This window comes from Chaetodon auriga, chromosome 14, assembly GCF_051107435.1.
Source record: "Chaetodon auriga isolate fChaAug3 chromosome 14, fChaAug3.hap1, whole genome shotgun sequence".
In the NCBI taxonomy this organism is placed as follows: Eukaryota; Metazoa; Chordata; class Actinopteri; order Chaetodontiformes; family Chaetodontidae; genus Chaetodon; species Chaetodon auriga.
In genome coordinates, this window is record NC_135087.1 from 24,976,834 (window position 1) to 24,997,535 (window position 20,702).

At 41.0% G+C, this 20,702-nt stretch overlaps 1 protein-coding gene across 3 annotated transcripts; it reads left to right on the plus strand.

The window, feature by feature from the left end:
* Nucleotides 1-2,908: 2,908 nt before the first annotated feature.
* On the plus strand, nt 2,909-20,224 carry LOC143331250 (uncharacterized). 3 transcript variants are annotated; one of them, XM_076747934.1, is made up of 5 exons: nt 2,909-3,461; nt 5,174-9,271; nt 10,974-11,097; nt 11,439-12,332; nt 13,528-20,224. In XM_076747934.1, the coding sequence occupies exons 2-5, from the start codon at nt 5,845-5,847 to the stop codon at nt 14,111-14,113; spliced, it is 5,031 nt and encodes a 1,676-aa protein (XP_076604049.1). In that variant the 5' UTR covers nt 2,909-3,461; nt 5,174-5,844; the 3' UTR covers nt 14,114-20,224. The 3 variants fall into 3 exon arrangements, with proteins under 3 accessions (XP_076604049.1, XP_076604050.1, XP_076604051.1); XM_076747935.1 differs by having other exon boundaries at nt 2,909-3,349; XM_076747936.1 differs by lacking the exon at nt 2,909-3,461 and having other exon boundaries at nt 5,991-6,111; nt 6,308-9,271.
* The last annotated feature ends 478 nt before the right edge of the window (nt 20,225-20,702 follow it).

Below are 20,702 nucleotides of genomic sequence, written 5' to 3' on the forward strand. Positions count from 1 at the left end.
ACACGTTGAAGGAATTTCATGCGCTTTCACTACCAATCTAGTAGCCTGTCCAGCGGCAGTTCTTCATGTGTACCCTCGAAAGGGAGGAAAAGAGAGAGCAGTTGTTTCCCCCCCCATCTCTGAGTTGGATGTGGCCCATCCCCAGCCTGTTCAACAGGAAATAAGAGATAAAAGCATGGATCCAAAGCTTTCCAAGAAAAACCTGTCTTTGCTACTCTGATCCAGCACAATGTCCACCTGAAGGAAGGTGCTACTCCCTACTGGAAGCATTACAGAATCCCTGAACGTTTGGTCCCAAGGCTGACGAAGGAGATTCAACAGATGTTGTAACTGGAAAAAATTGAAAATTTGAACAGTGAGTGGTGCGCGCTCATTGTTTTGTTCTGAAAAAAGATGGATCACCGAGGTTCTGCATTGACTTCAGGTAACTCAGTGCAGTCTCCAAGTTTGAATCCTACCCAATGCCCTGCATCGATGAGTTGCTGGTGAGAGTCGGTAAGCCGATGTTCATCACCACGCTTAACCTGAGCAAGGGGTACAACCTATGGCATGTTTGAATGGCATACAACATATCAATGACTTATGGATCAAGTAACAGGGAAAGCCAACATTGGGCATACTGTCTCTCCCAGGTACATGAAAATTCAAGTATTGTACTCTTGGGAGGAAATGTTATGATAGCTCCCCTTACTTGATCTGTAGTTAATAGTACATATTATAAGTAGTGAAGATGGTTAACTGATGCTTAGGTTGACATATATTAGTACACAGATTAAATAAAAACACTGGGGTGTTCCACCTTGTCATTCACCCATGAAAAAAAGATCAAATCTGTCTGCGTCATGCACAGACTTTATCCGCCCATTCTCCTTCTCCCAGGGTGTTCAGACAAAAGAAACACCTATTCTTCATTTGGGGAGAGTAACAACAAGTGGAAAGTGGGTCAGGGAATGCTAGCAGAGTTTGGTTGCATTGTTCAATTGCATTTATTTTTGTAAGATTTTTATTGGTATTTATTAGGTTATCTGAATATGTAAACATTTAACAAGAGTGTTTTTTTTAATGGGTTTATGTAACTATTTATTTTGTGTGTGTTTATGTGTGTGTATCTGTGTTGGACTGTAACTAGTATATGGCAGCCAATTATTTGAGCAGACACCCTTATATGAGGAGTCAGTATGTGTGTAGTGAAGGAAGGTTTTGGGCAGATCTGGTGTACATGGTGCTTTGTAAAATAAATGTTCCATGTGGAAACATCACCCAGGACTGGTGCTTCTCCTCATTTGCATCCTTTGACCACTAATAGCCACCATGTGAATATTTTGAGTTTTGGCTGCCCAATCTTAAACCAAGGAACATGGAAACAAATTCTGGTCTCTCCTGCAAATACATTCAAATCACCTAGTTTTGATTACGTATTCCGACAGTCCTAGGGAAAAAATAATTTACTTTTTGATAGTCCACATGGACCACTTCCTGCAGGCATGACCTATTTAAAGTAAACTGCTTGTTACTTGTTGTGTAATTGTACCAAAATTTAGAAGACACATGCACATATATGAGTAATTCTGCAAATAAAAAAAATATAATAAATAAATAACAAGGCCCTCATATTCCTTCATAGAAATTTGATATGACCAAAAGCAATCAGCCAACTGATATGATTTTCTGTCATAATATGTATTTTGAATAGAACCAATATATCAGCCAATATTATCTTATCAGAGATATATTGGTGTCAGATGATCTGTCAGCCAAGATGTGACAAAAAATTGAGGTGAAGATATGCCACTTAATATCTGTTCTAGAGCTCTTATTACACCATCATACTCAGCAGATAGATCGTCCCAGTTGTCATGGAAATGTGGATGTTCAGTTTCACAATCAGATTTTTTAAACCCTCAAATATTGATACTTGTATCTGACTCATTAATCCAGTAATGGTAGAACACAGTTCTGAATTTGGATGAAGATTAGAGATCCCTAAATATTGTCCTCTATTATGAAAATAAATACATTTATTGTTCAGCCTTGGCAGGGACATGCAGTCTTTTATGGGGTGTTTGCTGCTGTGTTTCAGTGGATTCCAAAAGATCAATCTCTCAATGTGTCAATCAAACAATGTGGGCAGCACAATGACATCTTCTTGGATTTTTTATTTGGATTTGATTGTGGTTCTCTAAGTGGCACTCCTTTTTCTTACCCAAACATGGTGACTGATGCTTCTGCTGCTAATCAAGTCAAATACGCTGTTCTACATTTTCTGTTCATTCCACACAATATGGACACAAAAAAGACACCAGTGTCTGTACACCAGGGGATTTCAATCTAGAAGTGTTTAGTAAAGCAAACGTAAAAAACAAGTGTTAAATTGTTCAGATAGAAAGAAGCAAAAAACATACATGATGATACTAGCTGATCATGACTTTGCTTAATGATAACACAACTGTTAATGGTGTTGCTGATGACGATGTTTCCAAATTGCACTGTACACTGTGTGAGTATCCATTGTTGCTCCTTCTTTCTCTGTCCCTCTCACTTTCCCTGCCGCCTCCACAGTGATGCGTGTTGCATTAACACTGAGGTGAAGAGTGGGAGGTAGAGGGCAAACTGAGAGGGCTACAAGAGGGATGGAGAGAGAGCCAGAGAAGAAAAGAGTGTGTGGGAGACTAAAACATAGAGATAGATAGATAGATAGATAGATAGACAGATAGATAGATAGATAGATAGATAGATAGATAGATAGATAGATAGATAGATAGATTTGTTATTCCTTCATTTGTCTTGTCCTTCATTACCTCATTTCTAAAATGTCTTATAGTGATGATTTCCCAAGGGGTAACCCACTCAGGTCACACTAAATCTAGAAGGGAATGAGAGAAGAGGGAGAGTATAAGATAGAAAGATAGCAGTACAGAGAGATGACAAGTGAAAGATGAGAAAGAAATACAGAGATGAGATGGAGGAAGAGAGAAAAGAAAAGCAGCTGGAGAGAAGTTGGTCTCTTTGCAGCACCAAAGCTCTTAAAGCCTCAAAGCTGCATGGAGTGTGAATGGGAGGGAGAAAAAGAGAGCGAGATAGAAGAACAGAGCGAGAGGTAGAGGGAGGCTGAACTGAAGAGAAGAAAAGCTAGAAAGGGAGAGAGTGAAAGGGAGAGGAGGAGGTTTTGCGTTGGTGTGTTGGTTGGCAGATAGAGCACTTGTCAAAAAAACCTTCCTCTGACAGAAGGCATGATTCACGGCAGAAGGAGAGGGGAGAGTGAAAGAGGGGGAGAGAGGGAGACAAGCAACAGAAAAAGAAAAACGGCAGAGATAAAGAGAGAGAGAGAAACGACGGGGCAGAGATGTCGGTAAGAAAAACAAATGAGGATGCTGATTTGAGGCAGATGACAAGACATTACCAGGATGGGATTGACGGACTGGAGGATGATGCCTTTTAATGACTGCGACCATGTTGATAAGGTTCTGGCTTTTCTATTTATTGGGAGAAAATAGAGCAGGTGGCAGCAGCAGTGAGGAAAGAGAGAGGGAGAGAATGGCAGACTGAAAAGATAAAGAAAGAGACAGAGAAGCTAGGAATGGCTCTCAACTATCAATGGGCTTCTTTGAAAGATCTTAACTAATTTGTGAGGAAGGCATCACTAATACATGCAAATTAGACAGTGCGGACTCCTTAATATTACATTTCAGATGGATATTTGTATGGATTCCTCTGGACTACCATGGAAAGCTTCCTAAAGGTGTTTTTCGATATGTGCATGTGAATCTGTTTTTGTCTTTATGTGAGAAAAATAAGCCTAAATGGAGTTTTCAAAACAGTAAATGCCTGTTAATTCCTCCTTAAACTTTTACCCCCTCTGAATTGGTTCAAATGTCGTGAAAGTTGGGTTACCAGATCTCTCAGCATGTGTGGTGGATGCTCCACTTCTATGGCCTTCTGTCATTAAAATTTGTTTGAAATGCCTTCTTCTGTTGACTTCCTTCATGCTAACGTTTAGAGCTAGTCATCATAAAAAGTCCTGTTGTTATCTCCCACAAAGCTGAACTTAGCAGGCTAGCTGCTGTAGATGAACATGTATAAATACATTCAAAGGAGGAACATCAGCATCAAACCAAAATTTCACAATTTCATACTTTGGCATGTTGAAAAATTCAGCTTCAGATTGTCCATACTGATGGAGGGAACAGCTTTGAAGGAATATTAATATCATTTTGATTTTATTTTTTGCAACAAATTTGCATGGGGGTTTAAAGCTGAATGGTGCAGGCTGTTACATTAACATCTCTCCAACTTCAAAATAGTTTACTGAATTGTTAGAGGTTTTCTATTTTTCTATTTTGTGTTGTTCTTGATATAAACAGGTTTCCATCCCAGTTGATGGTCAGAACTCTTGGAACATTATATGTTTTTAGATATAACTTCCACATTATACTACTGATGGATAGAGGTCATTGCGTTAGTGCTGTTTGACCTGAATGCATCATTTAACATGAGTAATTCTAATATTCTAGACTGAGGAAATGCTTTCTTACTATTTTTAGACAGCTGGGGCTACTTTTCCTGTGAGCTATTTAAGTTATCTGCAAGCACTGTTGGATTGAAATTAAAGAGGCACTCCAGCAACCTAGCATTGCACTTTAATTAAGTTGTGGGACAACAGACCAATAATCATCAAAATCTAAAAGCCGCAGAGACAGAGATATTGTGATATTTATTCCTTAGTATGGGCCAGTCTCCAAACATCAACAGATCCTGAAATTCCCATAATGCAACTTAATAGCGTTCTTCAGACCCTTGGTCAAACCCCATATGTCAAGTTTGTAGCATGGGTTTTTCTGTGAAATCTGATGTCCAATCTGAGATCACTTCGGTGACACCATCAGGGTTATTATTGTCAGGTTTTAGAAAACTTCTTTCAGAGCATTCAGAAGCACAGAGTAATTTATATAACTGTTTTCACAGATGACATAGTGCTATTTTGTGACAAGTAAATTGAGCTTGTTTCAAATTGGCAGAGTGCTGCTTCAGTTCGACATGCAAGAATATGAATGATTATCAACTAATTTCTTCATACTATGTATACTAATATCCACTCACTTTTTATATGTATGAAGAGACTTTTCAAGCTGTCTTGCGAATTAAAATCTTTTGTTGTTTGCTTTATTTTCCACAGACAGATGACAGTAATCAACAAACACAACCAAAATGAAAGGAGAGGCTTTAACTGGATTCAATTCTCCATCCAATGTGCTCAGTTTTTCTATCGCTCTGTTTGACGAATGCTCCACTGGATAAATACTTAATTGGCTCTGAACAGACAGCCAGAACAATAAACAGCCAGAATAAATACAAAGGCAGTTATGCTGGGAAGCGAATTGGAGGGAAGATGAACTAAGAACAGTACTCCTGTGGACATAAAAGCTGGACATAGTCTTATCTTTTGTTTTTCTTCAAAATCTGGTTGGAATATTTCTCAAAGTAGGATTGCATCTCCAAATTTCATTTGGATATCATGTTCTGACAAATGGATTTTTTTCTTTTTTTTTTTTTCTTTTTTTTTTTTTTGCTTTGATTAAAAGATTGTCTTGACTTGTCATTGAAACAAGGGGAATGTGCTTCAATATTTTATCAGGAAAGAAAATGACAGAACAAAAATTTTGAGTTTGGCATTTCTCCATTTCTTTCATTTTGCCATGGCCCCGTCAAAGTCAGCTGCCATGCATCTTCTACATTCTGAACACAAAAATTTTCAGAATTATTGAAATTAAGAATTTCACAATTCACTCTTCAAACTTCAAACGTGCCTCCCACCGACCCCTCCCACCATCAGCCATCCAACCAATCATGGGCAAGCCACTTAGCCGTCCTGGGTGTTTCAGGAAGAGCTCTTGCTGCTTGGAGAAACATGGTGCTGGGGATGGGGGAGTGGGAGGGCGAGCTGGAGGAGTGGAAGGTGGATACGGAGATGGCTATGTACCACAGCGTTCCATCTATGATACCATGTGCATCAATCAACAGATTGACAGCCATCACCATCATCCTGGAGGGTCCATAAGACGAGACTGTGGAGGTGAGGGGAGTTTTAGCTACTCTGCAAGTGGCTCCCTGAGGGTAAGCAGGCCTCCGGCTGACATGTTCGATCCACAACCTCGCTCCTTAACGCCAAACCCCTCATTTGTGCGGCGACTGGATGAAAGAGCAATCTTCGATTCATTAAAGCTTGGAGGTCAGGATGCTGATGGTGAAGGCTGCCATTCTCCAGGATGTTTCACCAGATCAGTTTCTCCCTCTGTGTCCTCGTTTTCAGTGCCAGGAGTGTCCTCCTCCTCATCCAAGAAGCATCACCACCACCATCACCATGGAGACAGCACAAAGAGCAGAGATGGCCGGCATTCCTGGAAAGTCTTGACACCTCCAAAACACCTGGAGTGTCTGGAGCTTACTACAACTGAAATGATGGACAGAGGAAGTGGATATCTGAACCCAGGGCACTACCCTCCTCCTGGGGGCCAGTCTTCCTCTCTTACCTCGCCCCTGATTTCCCCTTTCTCTGGCTCACCTCTCTCTTCAGGTTACCATACTCCGGTCTTTTTCTCCCCTGCCAAACCTCGCCCCAGTCAAACTCAGAGTTTGCGCTGTTCCCCACCCCATGTCATCCAGCCAAGGCATTACTCGCAAACCCAGAGCCTCAGGCTGTCACCACCCCATGAGCTTAGACGGTCCCCCTACCGTGCTCCACTTGTCCAACTGTCAGCTCATGACCTCGAACAGGACCTGAGGGATCGAGGAGGAGGATGGGGCCGTAGTGACCGAGAAAGAGAGTGGGAGAGGGAGAGAGAAAGGGAGATGGAGAGGGGTTGGGCTCAGCGAGAGTGGGAAAGAGAAAGGGAGAGGGGTAGGCTGGAGAGGGAGAGGGCGAGAGAAAGGGAGAGGAGAGAAACGACTTTTGGGACTTTTGGGTATGGTCGACCAGTTCCTCTGCGTTCAGACAGGGATTCTGTATTTTTAGAGCCTGACCAGGTTCTAGACACAACACCCTTGTTGCTCCCCCAGCCCTCACCTTCACCTTCCCCCAGTGTTGCCCCCAGAATGGGTACTGGTGCTGTGGGTAGGAATAGAGCGGGGTCAAAGGTTGGCCCTGAAAGTGTAGGTGGGGGTATGGTTCCTAAGTTTGACAATGTGAGTGGAGGTTTGGTGTTAGTTGAAAGCAAATCTGGGTGTGGGCCAAGGTCTGTGAGTGAAGTTGGGGCTGGAAACATGTCAGAGGTTGAAATCCGGGCTGGAATACAAGAACACCACAGAGCAGAAGGTTGGAACAAATATGACAAAGCTAGCATTAAAAATGGGTCTGAAACAAGAATGGGCTCCCATGTGAAAACAAGACCAGGGGGACGAGATTTGGAGGGAAAAGTACAATCTGGGTTGGAGTTAGAAAATATGGCTCCAGCTGTGAACAGGGAGGGACACAAAGGAGGGGCAAGGAGTGGAGAAAAAACTGGAAGGGTTGTACCTAAACCAGAAAGTATTGCTGAGGCTTCAGCTGTAACTGACACTGAGAACAATTTTGGGCCTGGAGATGAAGTTGAGATTGGAACTGGATCCAGTCTGGAGATGAAGCCAGAGATTGAGGCACAGGTTGATGCTAAAGCTAGTTCAAGGCAGATGGAGAACAGGACTGGAACAGAGGCTGGAGGTGTAGATAAATTTAATAATGAGGCTGGTTCAGCAGCAGACAATAGAGTAGAAGCCAAAGTTGACACAGAAGTTAAGATTGCTCCTACATCTGAGCCTGATGCAGTATTAGAAGCTGGGGTTACTAATGAGACTGGTGCTAAGAGTAACTCTCCAACTGAAGTTGTCAGTGAAAGCCAGAACAGCAACAAAACAACAAATAAAGATCAGCTAAGTATTATGGCTGAGGATAACACTGATACTGCACCTGCTGATCAGGTTGAGAACACTTTGGACATCAATAGAATTGAATCTAGCCATGTAGAGAAAGGTTTCAGATACCAGAAGTCCAAATCATCCAAGTCTAGCTCCAGGACTCGACCTGGCACAGCCACAGGGCTCCGACCAGGTGTGGTCAGCCCTAGACTTAGTAGAGGGCTTAGGGACCTAGAGTCAACAGGCCCTCCTGAGGGCATTGAGTCCACATGGCCTCGTCGAATTATTGTCAGAAAAAGGACTGTTCGCCAGGGTGGGGCACTCCACAATCTCCCTATTCTCCCCCCACTCCCCTCTGTCCTCTCTGCATTGGAGAAGAGGCGCCCTCATACCCACCTTCACCCCCATCCAGGCCACTTCTCAGAAAACCTGCTAACAAATGCAATGAATGCTAGTATTGTGGGCCGATGCTCCCTTAAAGAGTCCTCACATCCAGAACCAGGAGGCCAGTTGGTTGGCAGGGCTTCCCTGAAGGAGCAGAACTTGGAACACTGGAGGGTCTGTAGAGAGCAGGAAGACCCCATGAGATCTAGGAGCAAGGAGAAACAAGGACAGCAGACTAAAGAGAAGACTGAGAGGGAGGAGAGGATGGGGAAGGAAGAGGAGAGAGAAAAGGAGAAGAGAGAAATTAAGGACAAAAGGGAGGAGAAAGTGGGAAAAGAGAAAGAGAGGGTTACTGTTAGTGAAGGACTGGTGGAAGATACCAGGCAAGACAAGTCAGAGAGAAGGTTTGAAGAGAAAGTGCAAGAGGATGGAAATAAAAAGGAAGATATGAAAAAGGAAAAGGATGTAGAAATAAAGAGTGAAAAGGCAGGGGACAGAGGAATGAAGATAAAAGATGGAATAGAAGAACGACATGAGCAAGAGTTGGAGGAGGTGGTGGCTAAATTAAAGACAGAGGAAAGTGAGATGGAGGGAGGAGATCGAGGGACATTTGGAGAGGAAGGGGGGATGGAGAGTTGGGATGCTGTCCTTGAGATGGTCACCACTTTGTGGGATGATGGCTGGGACAAAGGGGGAGCTGGAGAAGGAGGAGGTGATACGGATTCCTTCTCAGGCTCCTTGCAACGTTGGCCTCTTCTCCGGCCTCCAATTGGCTTCGGGGGCTCCCACCCCCCCTCCTCTGCAGCTTCGGAGCTCAGCCTGACAGAGTTAGAAAGGAGAGCCAGGGAGCTGGACTATGACCTGGAGCACCTAGACCTGTCTCAGCCCCATCGCGACACACAGGATTTATACCAAACACTGCTGGAGCCACAGAGGGAACGAGCTGACATGTACCAAACACATCCTGGGCCACAGAGAGAGAAAGCTGCTTTCTTGACAGGTAGATATTTGTTGGATTTTTTTTTTCTTTTTCTTCTTCTTTTATTCTTTCCATAGTTTTTTATGTTCACATGTCCCTGAATACTGGATTTCTTATTATGTTAAAGGTGTACATTGGTTTTACTTAGTAGCTTAGTTGTCATGGAGAAAATACTACTTGAACAGTTGTGTAATCTCAGGTTACAAAAAAAAAAAAAAAAAAAAAACTTTTAAATTTATCGCAGAAATCTAGCCTTCCAAACTGAGATCTTGGCCTCAGAAAAGATTTATTTGGCTGCATTATAGAAAATTACAATCCAGGGTTTGCTGAACTTGACCCATACAAGGGCAAAAAGTCTTGACCTCTGATGCTGTTATTTTTTCTTTTCTCTTTTATGAGTCTCCCAACCATGGCTAGATTAACCTGATTTGGGGTCCTGCCAGGCAAAAATCTCCCACTGGGTCCCCATTATTGTTCAGTTCAAAATCAGGTAACAATGCAGGACCCACGTTAACTGATATTGTACTTTGGTGGTACAAATCCCTGCAATTTTTAACAAATATGCAATTATTGAAACCGACACAGTGGAGTGGGCTTTGGGGGCCACTGGGGGCTGCTTGCTTTGCTTGATTGGTAATCCAGCCTTTTCAATAACACTTTTTCTTTCTCAAACATCTTAGCCTTGAGATACTTTTCAGTTTTGATGCTCTGGTCAAGACTGAGAAAAGTCTGCCAAAGTAGGTAATAAATACTCAACTGAGATGTGCCAAGGTTGAATCACTTGAATTGTTTGTAGTATGGTTTGCAGAAAGGTACCAAATATGGGTAATTATGACACCAAACAGTTCATGTAGTGTGGGTGAATGTAGAATGCAGAATGGAAAGGCTCTGACCTTTTCATTCCACATAAGGAAACACAGAGGTCAGCACAGCAGGGAGTGGGGATGGGAGTAACACTATTTTGAGTGATACCCCTAAGGGAAGGTAGACTCAGCGCCAGTGGGTGGATTGTGAAGGTGGGGATTTTGAAATGCTTTATGAATAGTACTAGGAGTGACGGAATCATTGCTCCATTAAAAGGATTATCCAGACTTGAATAAAAGTTTGGATTGAGGTTTGTTTGGTTGCTGTATGTGTCATTTTTCTAATCTTGCAGAAAGGCCTCAGCTAGAAAAATGAGGAAATGTTACAACATCCTCTAGACCAGTGGTTCCCAACCTGGGGTCCACGCCCCCACCGGGGGGCGCCAGAGATCACAGGGGTACACACAATTTTGTCTGCGGTGAAGTTGTGAGGTTATCAAAATTATATTTGTGCCCATTAAATTTAGAAAAACACACCTAATTGGATAATCAAAACTCTGTATAATCCAAATTAAAACATATTTTTGGTCCACATTTAAACTCATTAAGCTATTTATTACCTCTGACCTTTTATTTTTGTAAATAAAGCTTTGTAATTAATCACTTTATTCTTTTAGTGCGTGTATGTGGGTAGGAATTGGGGTTGGGGGGGCCTGGCTTGTCTTGGACACAGGTAAGGGGGGCTTCAAGGAAAAAAAGGTTGGGAACCACTGCTCTAGACGATGGCAAACACTAATTCACTGACTGTTATAAAATATCCAAAATTTTGACCAGAGGGGAATGAATGGAGTAATGTATTGATTATTCGCAATTTTTCTATTGTTTAATTGTGATGAATGAATCTGTGCTCAATTTTTCAGGAGTGGGGAGCCGATCCCAGGTCAGTTTGGAACTTAGCTCTATGGCCACACCATCTACAGACACAGACAGACCTCATGTTGACTGGTCAACCAAACCAACTGGGACCTCTGCTGTTAGCACAAGGTAATTCCATGCTTTTTCAGTCAGTTGGTGAATGCATGACTAAAATTAATTAAAACCAAACGCATTGTTTTGTTATTTCACTGATTTTCATCTGTCATACTGGTAGGATAACAGAGTGTCTGCCCATGGGATGAGAACAGGCACATTAAATATGTGTGAGCAATACAGTGTTGATGAGCTGCTAGAGAAGAGAGGCAACAATTGAAGTTGTGTTTTTTTCAGGACAGACATTGCATGGCAACTGTGGTAACAAATAGTAGAGATAGAGCATTAGAAGTCACAGGAATTTAGCAGACACATAGAGATGTTAAGTTATCTGACTGCCTTCACTTTTTTTCTAGCTCCACTAAGGAGGACAGCTCTCCGGACTCCAACCTTACCTTGGAGTCAGACTCCAGTGGTGTCTTCCTCTCCTTATCCAATCAGAGCCCGGAGGAGGCCAGCTCTGACAGCGACCAGCCAATCAGTGGCTCTGACCTAGACAGCAGCAGCACATCATTGGAGAGAGATGGGGATGATGGAGGGTTAAAGGAATGGGGGAGGGAGGAGAGTGCAGAGCTACAGTGGTGCTACCCATCTCTCCTCAACACTTCTTTGCATGAAGACATAGGAGGTGGCAAAATAGAGGTAGCAGAGCATGGTAAGATGGGGGAAGATGAAGAGACAGGGAAAGATGAGAATGGAGGGAAAGCTGGTAAGATAGGAATGGTTTCGATCATTCAAACCCCACTTGACCACACAGACACTGAGAACTCCATGACTCTAAATGCTCCACAAAATGAAGAAATACCACCTAGAAAAAAAGTGACCCTCATGGGAAATGACTCCCCACTTCCTCTGTCTCCCTCAAAACAACCAATCAAACACCTTCTAGATCTAAATCAGAAGCCAATCAGAAGCTCAGGACTGGACTGCGGTGACTTAGATCCTTTTGTCCAATCGGACAGCTTTGTTTACCTTGCTGTGTCTGCAAGACCTGTCTCCCGGGGTGAAGTCACCACAGCGACAGAAGTTCCCACCCATGGTATAAAACAAGATAGTGTACCGCAACATCTGGAGAGCAAGAAAATACACTTGGACCAGCAGTCAAATACAGAACGGGATGGCAAGCAGACTCACCTTGCCCCACAAAAACCAGAGGAAGGTGACTTTCTGTGCACTGATAGCTTTGTCTACCTGGCTGCTCCAGCTTGCCTCTTACTGGGCCCTGCAGGAACCACACCCTACAGCGGCAGGTATATGCATTTTTGTCTATACACTGTTGCTTTAGTGCATTTCATAGTTTAGAATTAAGTGGGGGGTCAGAGAAATAAGTTATGACAACATTTATTTTTATTGCTTTAGCTATAGATCCATCCATCCAACCATCCATCAGTTTTCTGTTCCTCGTATCCTGGTCTGGGTTGCAGTGGCATAGTAAGATAGCTCACGCATCTTCCCCCCTAGCCATATCTTGCCTGTATCACGTCAACTGGCTCCTTTTTGACACCATGAAACAGTGGTTCATTTCCTTCCAGGTGTCTTAGCTTTTCACTCTATCTCGAAGGGTGACCCCCTCCACCCTTTGACAGTCTCGTCATTTGCTTTATATGGTTATGACAAAAAGCTCATAACCATAGGTGAGGGTTTGAATATTGCCTTGAGGCTCATCTCTGACATCACCATGACAGTCCGCTACAGGGTCCATATATGCAATCCAGTTGGGGCACCTGTCTCCATGGATTTAAACTCCCACATCCAGAGGATGTTTTTCTGCATCTCAGAGAAGGTTAGGCACATGGAATCCAATTGGCACATGTTCAAAGCCTCCATTGCGGAGGCAGCTGCACAGAGTTGTGGCCTTAGTCTCTTATGTGGTTGCAAGCACATTAGCATAGGAGGAAGCCCTCATAGAGTTATTTCAAGTTGTTTGGATCAGGGGAGCCCTGAAGCAAAACCTTAGGTGTGACAGCCAGTTTGGGAAGGCCCTAATGAAGATCTGGCAAACTGTCAGACATCTCAAGAAGGGCAAATAAGGATTAGCCCAGGCTTTTTTGAGCATGAGTGGGAAACTGCTTAACAAGTCCGGTGGCAGGTGGTAACTGGTGGGGGTTAAAAAGAACATTTTGAGGAACTCCTGAATTCCCAATTTAACATACTGACTTGTTAAGCCATTTTTAGGAATTCCATTTCCATGTAAAGGCATACTTTGAGTCATAACCATTCCTTTTAATGTCATTTTCATTACAATCTCATTACAATATTTGGATTATTCTTAGTATTTTAAATGGAAGCCATTTCCAGTAACAAAGAATAAAGATCACTTGCAGCAGAGTTCAGATTTCTGCAGTTTTGAAAGCAGTGCTTTAGCACTGTTAAAATTCACTGGTCACTGGAATTCAATACTACTGTAGTACAATATTTCATATGTTGTCTGTTGTGTTTTTCTAGGGAGTCAGACTCGGAGAGTTCAGGATCTGGCCCCGTTGATCTGTCAGTCCTGGTTTGTGGCTCAGTGGCAGGGGACAGTGACTGGGACTCAGACCTGTCTGACTCAGATCCCAGTCGCTCTTCCAGAATCTCTGCTGCTGATAACAAATCTACTAGTATGGCACAGCCTAAGCGGGTGCCTGCTGAACTAGGCTGGGACTTGTTTGGAGAAACCACCGAATCTGAAGTGCTGAGTGAGCTCTTCAGGGAACAGGACAGAAACAACAATGGCAAAACAAAGGAGGTTACTGGGGTTACCACCAGCATGGTGGTGACACAAGCCATTCCCATGGCAACTCAGCCTGTCACTACACCAATGAAACTAGCGACAACAGGAGAGCAGTCATCAGCAACAAAGAAAGTGACTTGGCAGTTTAAACCAGCCCAGAGGTCAGTCTGCACAGGAAGCAGAAAGGAGAAAGAAAAGGAAGTAACATCATCATCACTGGTAAGGTTCACAGAACTGGGAGGAGGCGAGACCTATAGACCCTCCCCTTCATCTTCATCATCTTCATCATCGTCGCCATCGTCATCCTCTTCTGGTTGATTTGTGAAAGAAATAGGTTTTATTTGACCATTTGGAAGGAGCTTTCATTGCTTGTAACTGGGTTAGTTTCAGAAAGGTAGAAAAGATCTTCAGCTTATGCTTGATTGTGATTCTGAAAGTGATGGCTGGAAAAACTACAGCTTTATTGTCTGTAAATTTTAAATCTTGCATCAAACTGCTGCCATTGCCTTCTTATGACCTTATAGAGGCTGCATAAAAGACTACTTAATTCTTGCATTTTCTTAGAATAGCCAACACAGTATTGTATGTAATCCATTTAAGTACGAGACAGCGTGAGACTCAGGCTAAACAGAAACTTTCAGGTTAAGATTATGTGGTACAGCCACTGATTGAACATGTAGGTGTAATTCCTGATGGGTTTCTATCAACAGTCAAATTTTGAAATATTGGATTCAATTATTAATTGCTCACTCACTCGCATTATTCTCTATCTAAATAATAAATATGAATACTCCTGTGGGTTTTTTATTCTGTTGAATGTACTGTACTGGACATATACAACTACAAGGAAAATCCTTCCTAAAACAGAATTCACATAGCAGATATTTTCAATATTTTGGCTTGGTTGCCTGTATTTGAACATTATTACAGTGTTGGAATTCAGTTATAATAACAGAGAAAAATGATTGCAGTTAGAGAAAAGAATTTATGTTGGACTCCAATATTGTATTATGGGCTTATACAGATCTAACAATGTAAATGTGCCTCAGGCCTTATATCAAATTACACTTCCTTCCCCATATAATGCCTCATTTACCTTACTACATCATATATATAGAATAAAAAATTACTTATAAAAAATGAGATCAAACTTTACAGTGTACAATGTATTTTATAGTCACATCCAACTTTACAGTGTATTTAACATTGTGTCAATAATATATTTTGAACATTAAGATACTTATAGAGTGAAATATATATGTGATGAATGTGCAAACATGAACAAATAATGGAAGGATTTAATAATATTATTTTATTTAAATGTTTTATTTATCAATTAGATTTGAAATTGTGAATGTAATAACTGAGCAATATGCGTACAGATTCATGCTATATTATATGTTTCACATGTGGAAAATGTTGCCTGAGAGATGTATATAATAACAGCTGAGTTTAATTTTATCTATATAATCAAATATTAATTGTAAATGCTCTCTTACACTCATTTAGAGGTTCCATGTGTAAGATATTTAAGTTATCATCAGGTAGCTTTGTATAATTGCATAAACAATGAGACCATGGCTGAGATGATTGATAGCCTTTGTCTCACACCAATTTTAATTTTAGTGCTAGAGTTTTTCAAAAGACTTTATCTCCCCAAATCCACTTTGCATCCTGTCTCTCCTCTTCTCTATGGTATCTTTGGCTTGACTGAGGAAGACATGTTGGAAACCATTGTTTGTCACAGTGAGAACTTTTGACAGATTTAGCTCTGTTTGTGCTGACAGTAAAGCAATCCAGAAGATTTCCCTTCAAATCCAATGGCACACAAAATAAAATGCAGTGTGGAGGCTGGGAGAACTGCCAATCATCACTCCAGCGGACTTGATGTTGAATAGTTAAAGTAATGTCTCAAAATGAATGTGGTAACCATTTACTGATCTCAAAAACTATACATGTAGCACCATAAATGAGAGCAGAGTGCCGTCAAATGTGACATATGGAACGTGACAGGTTAATCAATTATTGCCAGTTACACAATAATAATTCTTGTTACAATATGAAGTGGTTAAGTCATGCCCTGACAGAGGAATTGTTTCCTTAGCAGGATTAGTTGCACAATTTTCCATTTGCACTAAATTTCAAATTGGGCAGTAACATTTAACTGTTTGAATTTTGACAACTTCTAAGTCAACTAAATGTGTGTGAGTGTGTGTGTGCGCGCGTGCACTTCATGTTGACAGTGAATGTGATGATACTAGAATCGTGGAGGGTGAGTGTATTGTGGGGATGCTGTGGCCACATTTCTTGATTGAGATTGATGGGTATAAGATGGATTTTTTTCTTTGCTTTCAAAACTTCTGCAGAAATCTGTTGCCTTGTGTAACTTTAAAAAAATATTTTTAGGGCATATTTTCCTTTATTTGATAATGTTGAATGAAGAGGCAACAGGAAACTGAGTGAGAGAAATGGGTATGACATGTAACAATGGCTGCCAGCTAGAATCGAACTGGTGACAGTTGCAATCATGTGCGGTAACCATTCTGCTACCCAGGGACAGGATGATGGTGCCTGTAAACCAACAGGATTTGGTATGGCCCAGAGTGCGCTTGACAGACTCTGGCTTTTTCAGATTTTCTTAACCATGCCAAAATGCTTTTAATGTACCCAATAGCACTCCAAATCCCCACTGAAAGTCAAATCAAAACACAAATATACCATATAAACACAACAGCATGCTTCTACGATATCCATTACAATCATGGAATGGACAACTTGAATTGTTGCTCAAATTACTTGAAAACTGTAATCAATCATTCATCACCCTGTGGCAAAAGTAATGCATTACATTGCTTATTACTTTCCTTTCTGCCCAACTACAATAAAGGTGGATTTAAACAACTCCAGATCATGCATGCTCACATGCTCCATCATTTGTATTTAACACATGTTAAAACTAGTTTAACAAGCAGGCAGGTCTACAATTTGGAGGGACTGACTGACCATCCTGCAAGTAGCTCAGCTCTAGTGACTGCACAGAACTCTCCATTAAGTTTCAATCTCAGCGGAGCACCTTCCAACTCTAGGCTACATAAAACTAGGTAATTTCTGAACATAGGCATACCCATGGCTAACACTAGTATGCCTGCAAGGAACCCACAAAATATGAATAAGACAACTTTGCAGTTACTGGGAATTGTATTTCTCCTCTTTCGGCATGCCTCCCAACACCTCAAACGGCTAACTGATAAAACCCTAACTCCTGGTAAGACAGCAATAAGGATTTGAATATGGGGTACCTATGGGGAACTTTGCTCCTCCTGAAAGAGATGTGAGCATTGTATAAAGCATATAATTTAGTATAAATTTGTATTTTCCTGTAAATCAAGGTACCTGGGATAAACAATAAGATAATAGTAAAGCACTTGTCAAAGTGCATGTTTATTCGCTAATAACAATTTCCAATAATTTGTGTATTATCAACACATGGGGACATACTTAATGTGCATTATGCTTCATATTTTGTCTTTCAAATGAACATCGCTGGAATATTTGCTTCTCAGTAAATAAAGTGCATGTTTATTTGCTAATAACAATTTCCAATAATTTGTGTATTATCAAGACATGGGGGCGTACTCAATGCACATGATGCATCATATTTTGTCTTTCAAATGAACATTGCTGGAATATTGCTTCTCAGTAAATAACCGTTTAAAAAAACATTACAACAGTGAAAAATGTTTCTGTTTCTTTGAAGACCCAAGCAAGATATTCTCTAGCGACTGAAATGTTTTGATAGTAAAGGTCTAGATTTTGCATGTAGGTGGGTGCATTCATGTATGCATATGCCTGTGGAGCCTTACAGTACCTTCCCACACCTGACCCCAGAAAAACAGAGCTCCCTAAAGGCCATGGTGAAATTCAAAGAGTGACAGCAATCAAGATGATGAAGAAATATCAAAGCAACAGAGTGGGATTAGTAACTGTAGTGTTATTGACTTTCAAATTGGAATTGGAATTCCTTACACTACTCGTGACTTTTCACTTTACTGTAACCTATCACTGCCTAGCATTTATGACTGTCCCACTTGCCAAGAAAATGCCACCTGTAATCAAATTAAAAATACCTTTAAGTGAAAAAATTAATCTTTAACCTTGCCCTGTAAAAATATCATGAAATATAGTTCCTGTACTGCACAATTTGTGCCATTTGTGTTGCTCTGCAACCTCTAGTTAAACAGGATGGAGTATGTTTAACAAGGTTTAACAAGGAGTTTTATAGTCCTTCCAACTTTTGACATTAGAAGAGAAATAATTTCACTGACTGGCTTCAGGTCTTAAACATACTCAGTCCACAAGAATACAGTATGGCGCTGCCGCTAACATTACAAAGCTCTCTCTCCCTCCTCTCTGTCACAGACACACATACGATTTGCTCTCTATTGTTGTCTCCTACCTTCTCCACGTCTCCTCCTTTTGCAATTTTGGTCACATTTTCTCTCTCTTTTTCTCTGCAGTCCAACATGTTTAAATTCAATTTGCTGGGTAATTTATCTATTTTCTTATTTGGTTTTACAAATAGCACTAGATCCAAGCTCTTTGCGTAAGCCTGAATGTTTTTAAGGTCTGTGCATCATCCAATTACTCAATTATTTCATTCAATTCAAAACAAAAAAAGTTTGGCTTCTGTTTGCATCAAAAAGGGAAATAAATGTGTGGTTTTCTGTTTTCATATTGAAGTGGGTGATCAATAATATAGAAAACCAAAAAACAAAGAAATCCAATTTCTGTTTTTGAGATTTTTTTTTCACTGTGCACATGCGCTGAATGTGACTGCTGCACACACCTCACAGGACCTTGCGGAGCAAAATAGTAGAATCTGTATGAGATTATGATGCTGCAGTCTGCAAGCTGCTTTCATGACCGTGGCCACTGGATGCCATTATATGATGTGAGCATGTGAAATAAGAGCCAATTTGTGGGACAAGAACATTATTGTCTTCTCTTATAGTATTCATCGTGCATCACAGGATAGATAATGATCTAAACTCCCAACACATCGGTGAGGATGAAAAACCATTTCACCAGTGGATTTATGCAGGAAACTGTACACTGCAGGAAACGCTATTTATGTGCACCAGGTCACTCTTATGATCTTCACAGGCTTAAGTCCGTATGTCATAACTGATGAACCTGGTTGTTAAAGGCAGTATTTATCTCACTTTTTTTTTTTTTACATTCCTTCAAATGTACCTATTTTTTCAGCTTTCAAAGAAAAACCTTTTCTTTGAATCTGTGCACTCCTGTGAGATGGCTGTACGTTACAGATCCAACTGCACATGCACAGTGGAAAAATAATAATAATGATAACAACAAAATACCACAAAAAATAAAACTTTTCTGGTTTTCTTGTTTATTATATTACCAATTTCAAGACCAAAACAAGAAGAAGGACTTTTCTAACTATTAAAGCCAAGAAAAGCAACAAATATTCCACATAATTTGGATACATTTCACCCACATTTCACATATGAACAGTACAAACAAATGGAGGGGGTGTATGTGTTATGAGAGACATCGCTTTCACTGCATGCAATCTCATGTCTCCTCTTGGAAGATTGCATTGGAACAGCCAATTTTTCCCTGCAGCTCCAGGCAGTTTCTTGGTGATTCTCTGCCAGCTTTGACATCTTGATATTATCATGTATGGAGAGTTCTACTGCTTATTTGAAGTTGACTATTTCTTGTTGGTAAAATGGGACATGGCCATAGCATTCTTAAAACTACTCTGATAAACTCTATGGTGGTTCACATTACCTACTACTTCACACTAGGCGTACACTCTGGCTAAGGTCTCATTTTAAAAGGCTGTTTACATAACACTATTCATTAACCTGTGTAACCTGTGTGGGCTTATCTCTAATATACTAAACAACTGACACTAAGACGTGTAGCACTTGAAAACCTGCTTTCTATTGGAACAATGGCATATTTTTAATGCTGCTGTTTTACATGTCTGCTGGAAATGTATTTTTGTCTGAGTAACTTAACTCATAAATTGGACCAAATGGGAGGATAAGCCAGATAGTTTTACAGTATGTATGTATATTTCTATTAATGAAATATTCTTTGATTTTCACGCGCATTAAACTGTGGCAAGACATCTAGTTTCACTGTGATATATTAAGGGTGACTTCATTTACACATCCTCCATTGACTTTTGTAAAATCCAGTATTATCAGGCCATACATGTAATACTTTGCTGTTCATGTAAACGCTGATCACTGTTAAAGCTTAGTGGTGATGAATAACTAAGACCTGAGATCTTAGTGGAAAATGATTATTTATGTGAAATCTTATTATGTGCTGTATTCCCAGGTCTTGGTGAACTGTGTTAATGTACAAATAAAGACTAAACTTGTTGGTGTATGATGACTCACTTTGGCGTGTTTGGTATCTTTCTCAGCTGTCTTAACCCTGTCCTGCACTGAGAATAATTTACACTAAATATAAGACACTGTATACCTCAACCCCGGTGGCGCAGCGGGTAGTGCGCGTGCCTCATAGCACAAGGTCGCTGGTTCGATCCCCGGGTCGGGCAGGCCTTTCTGTGTGAAGTTCGCATGTTCTTCCCTTGCACGCGTGGGTTCTCTCCCATTCCTCCTCATTAGATCAACAGCTGGGATCAACAACCCCCGCAACCCCGAAAGGGTTAGGCGGGTATAGAAGATGAATGAATGAATGTATACCTTAACCCAGGTTCATCAATATATAAAGAGAACCTAAAGACCCTGCCCCACCTCCCAGCTCCCAGCACCTGAATGTTTTTGTGTGTATTTTACAGGACTGTTCTGCGTTCAAAGCCTACTTTTTGTTATAAGCTAAAAAGCTGTAATAAACCCACTTT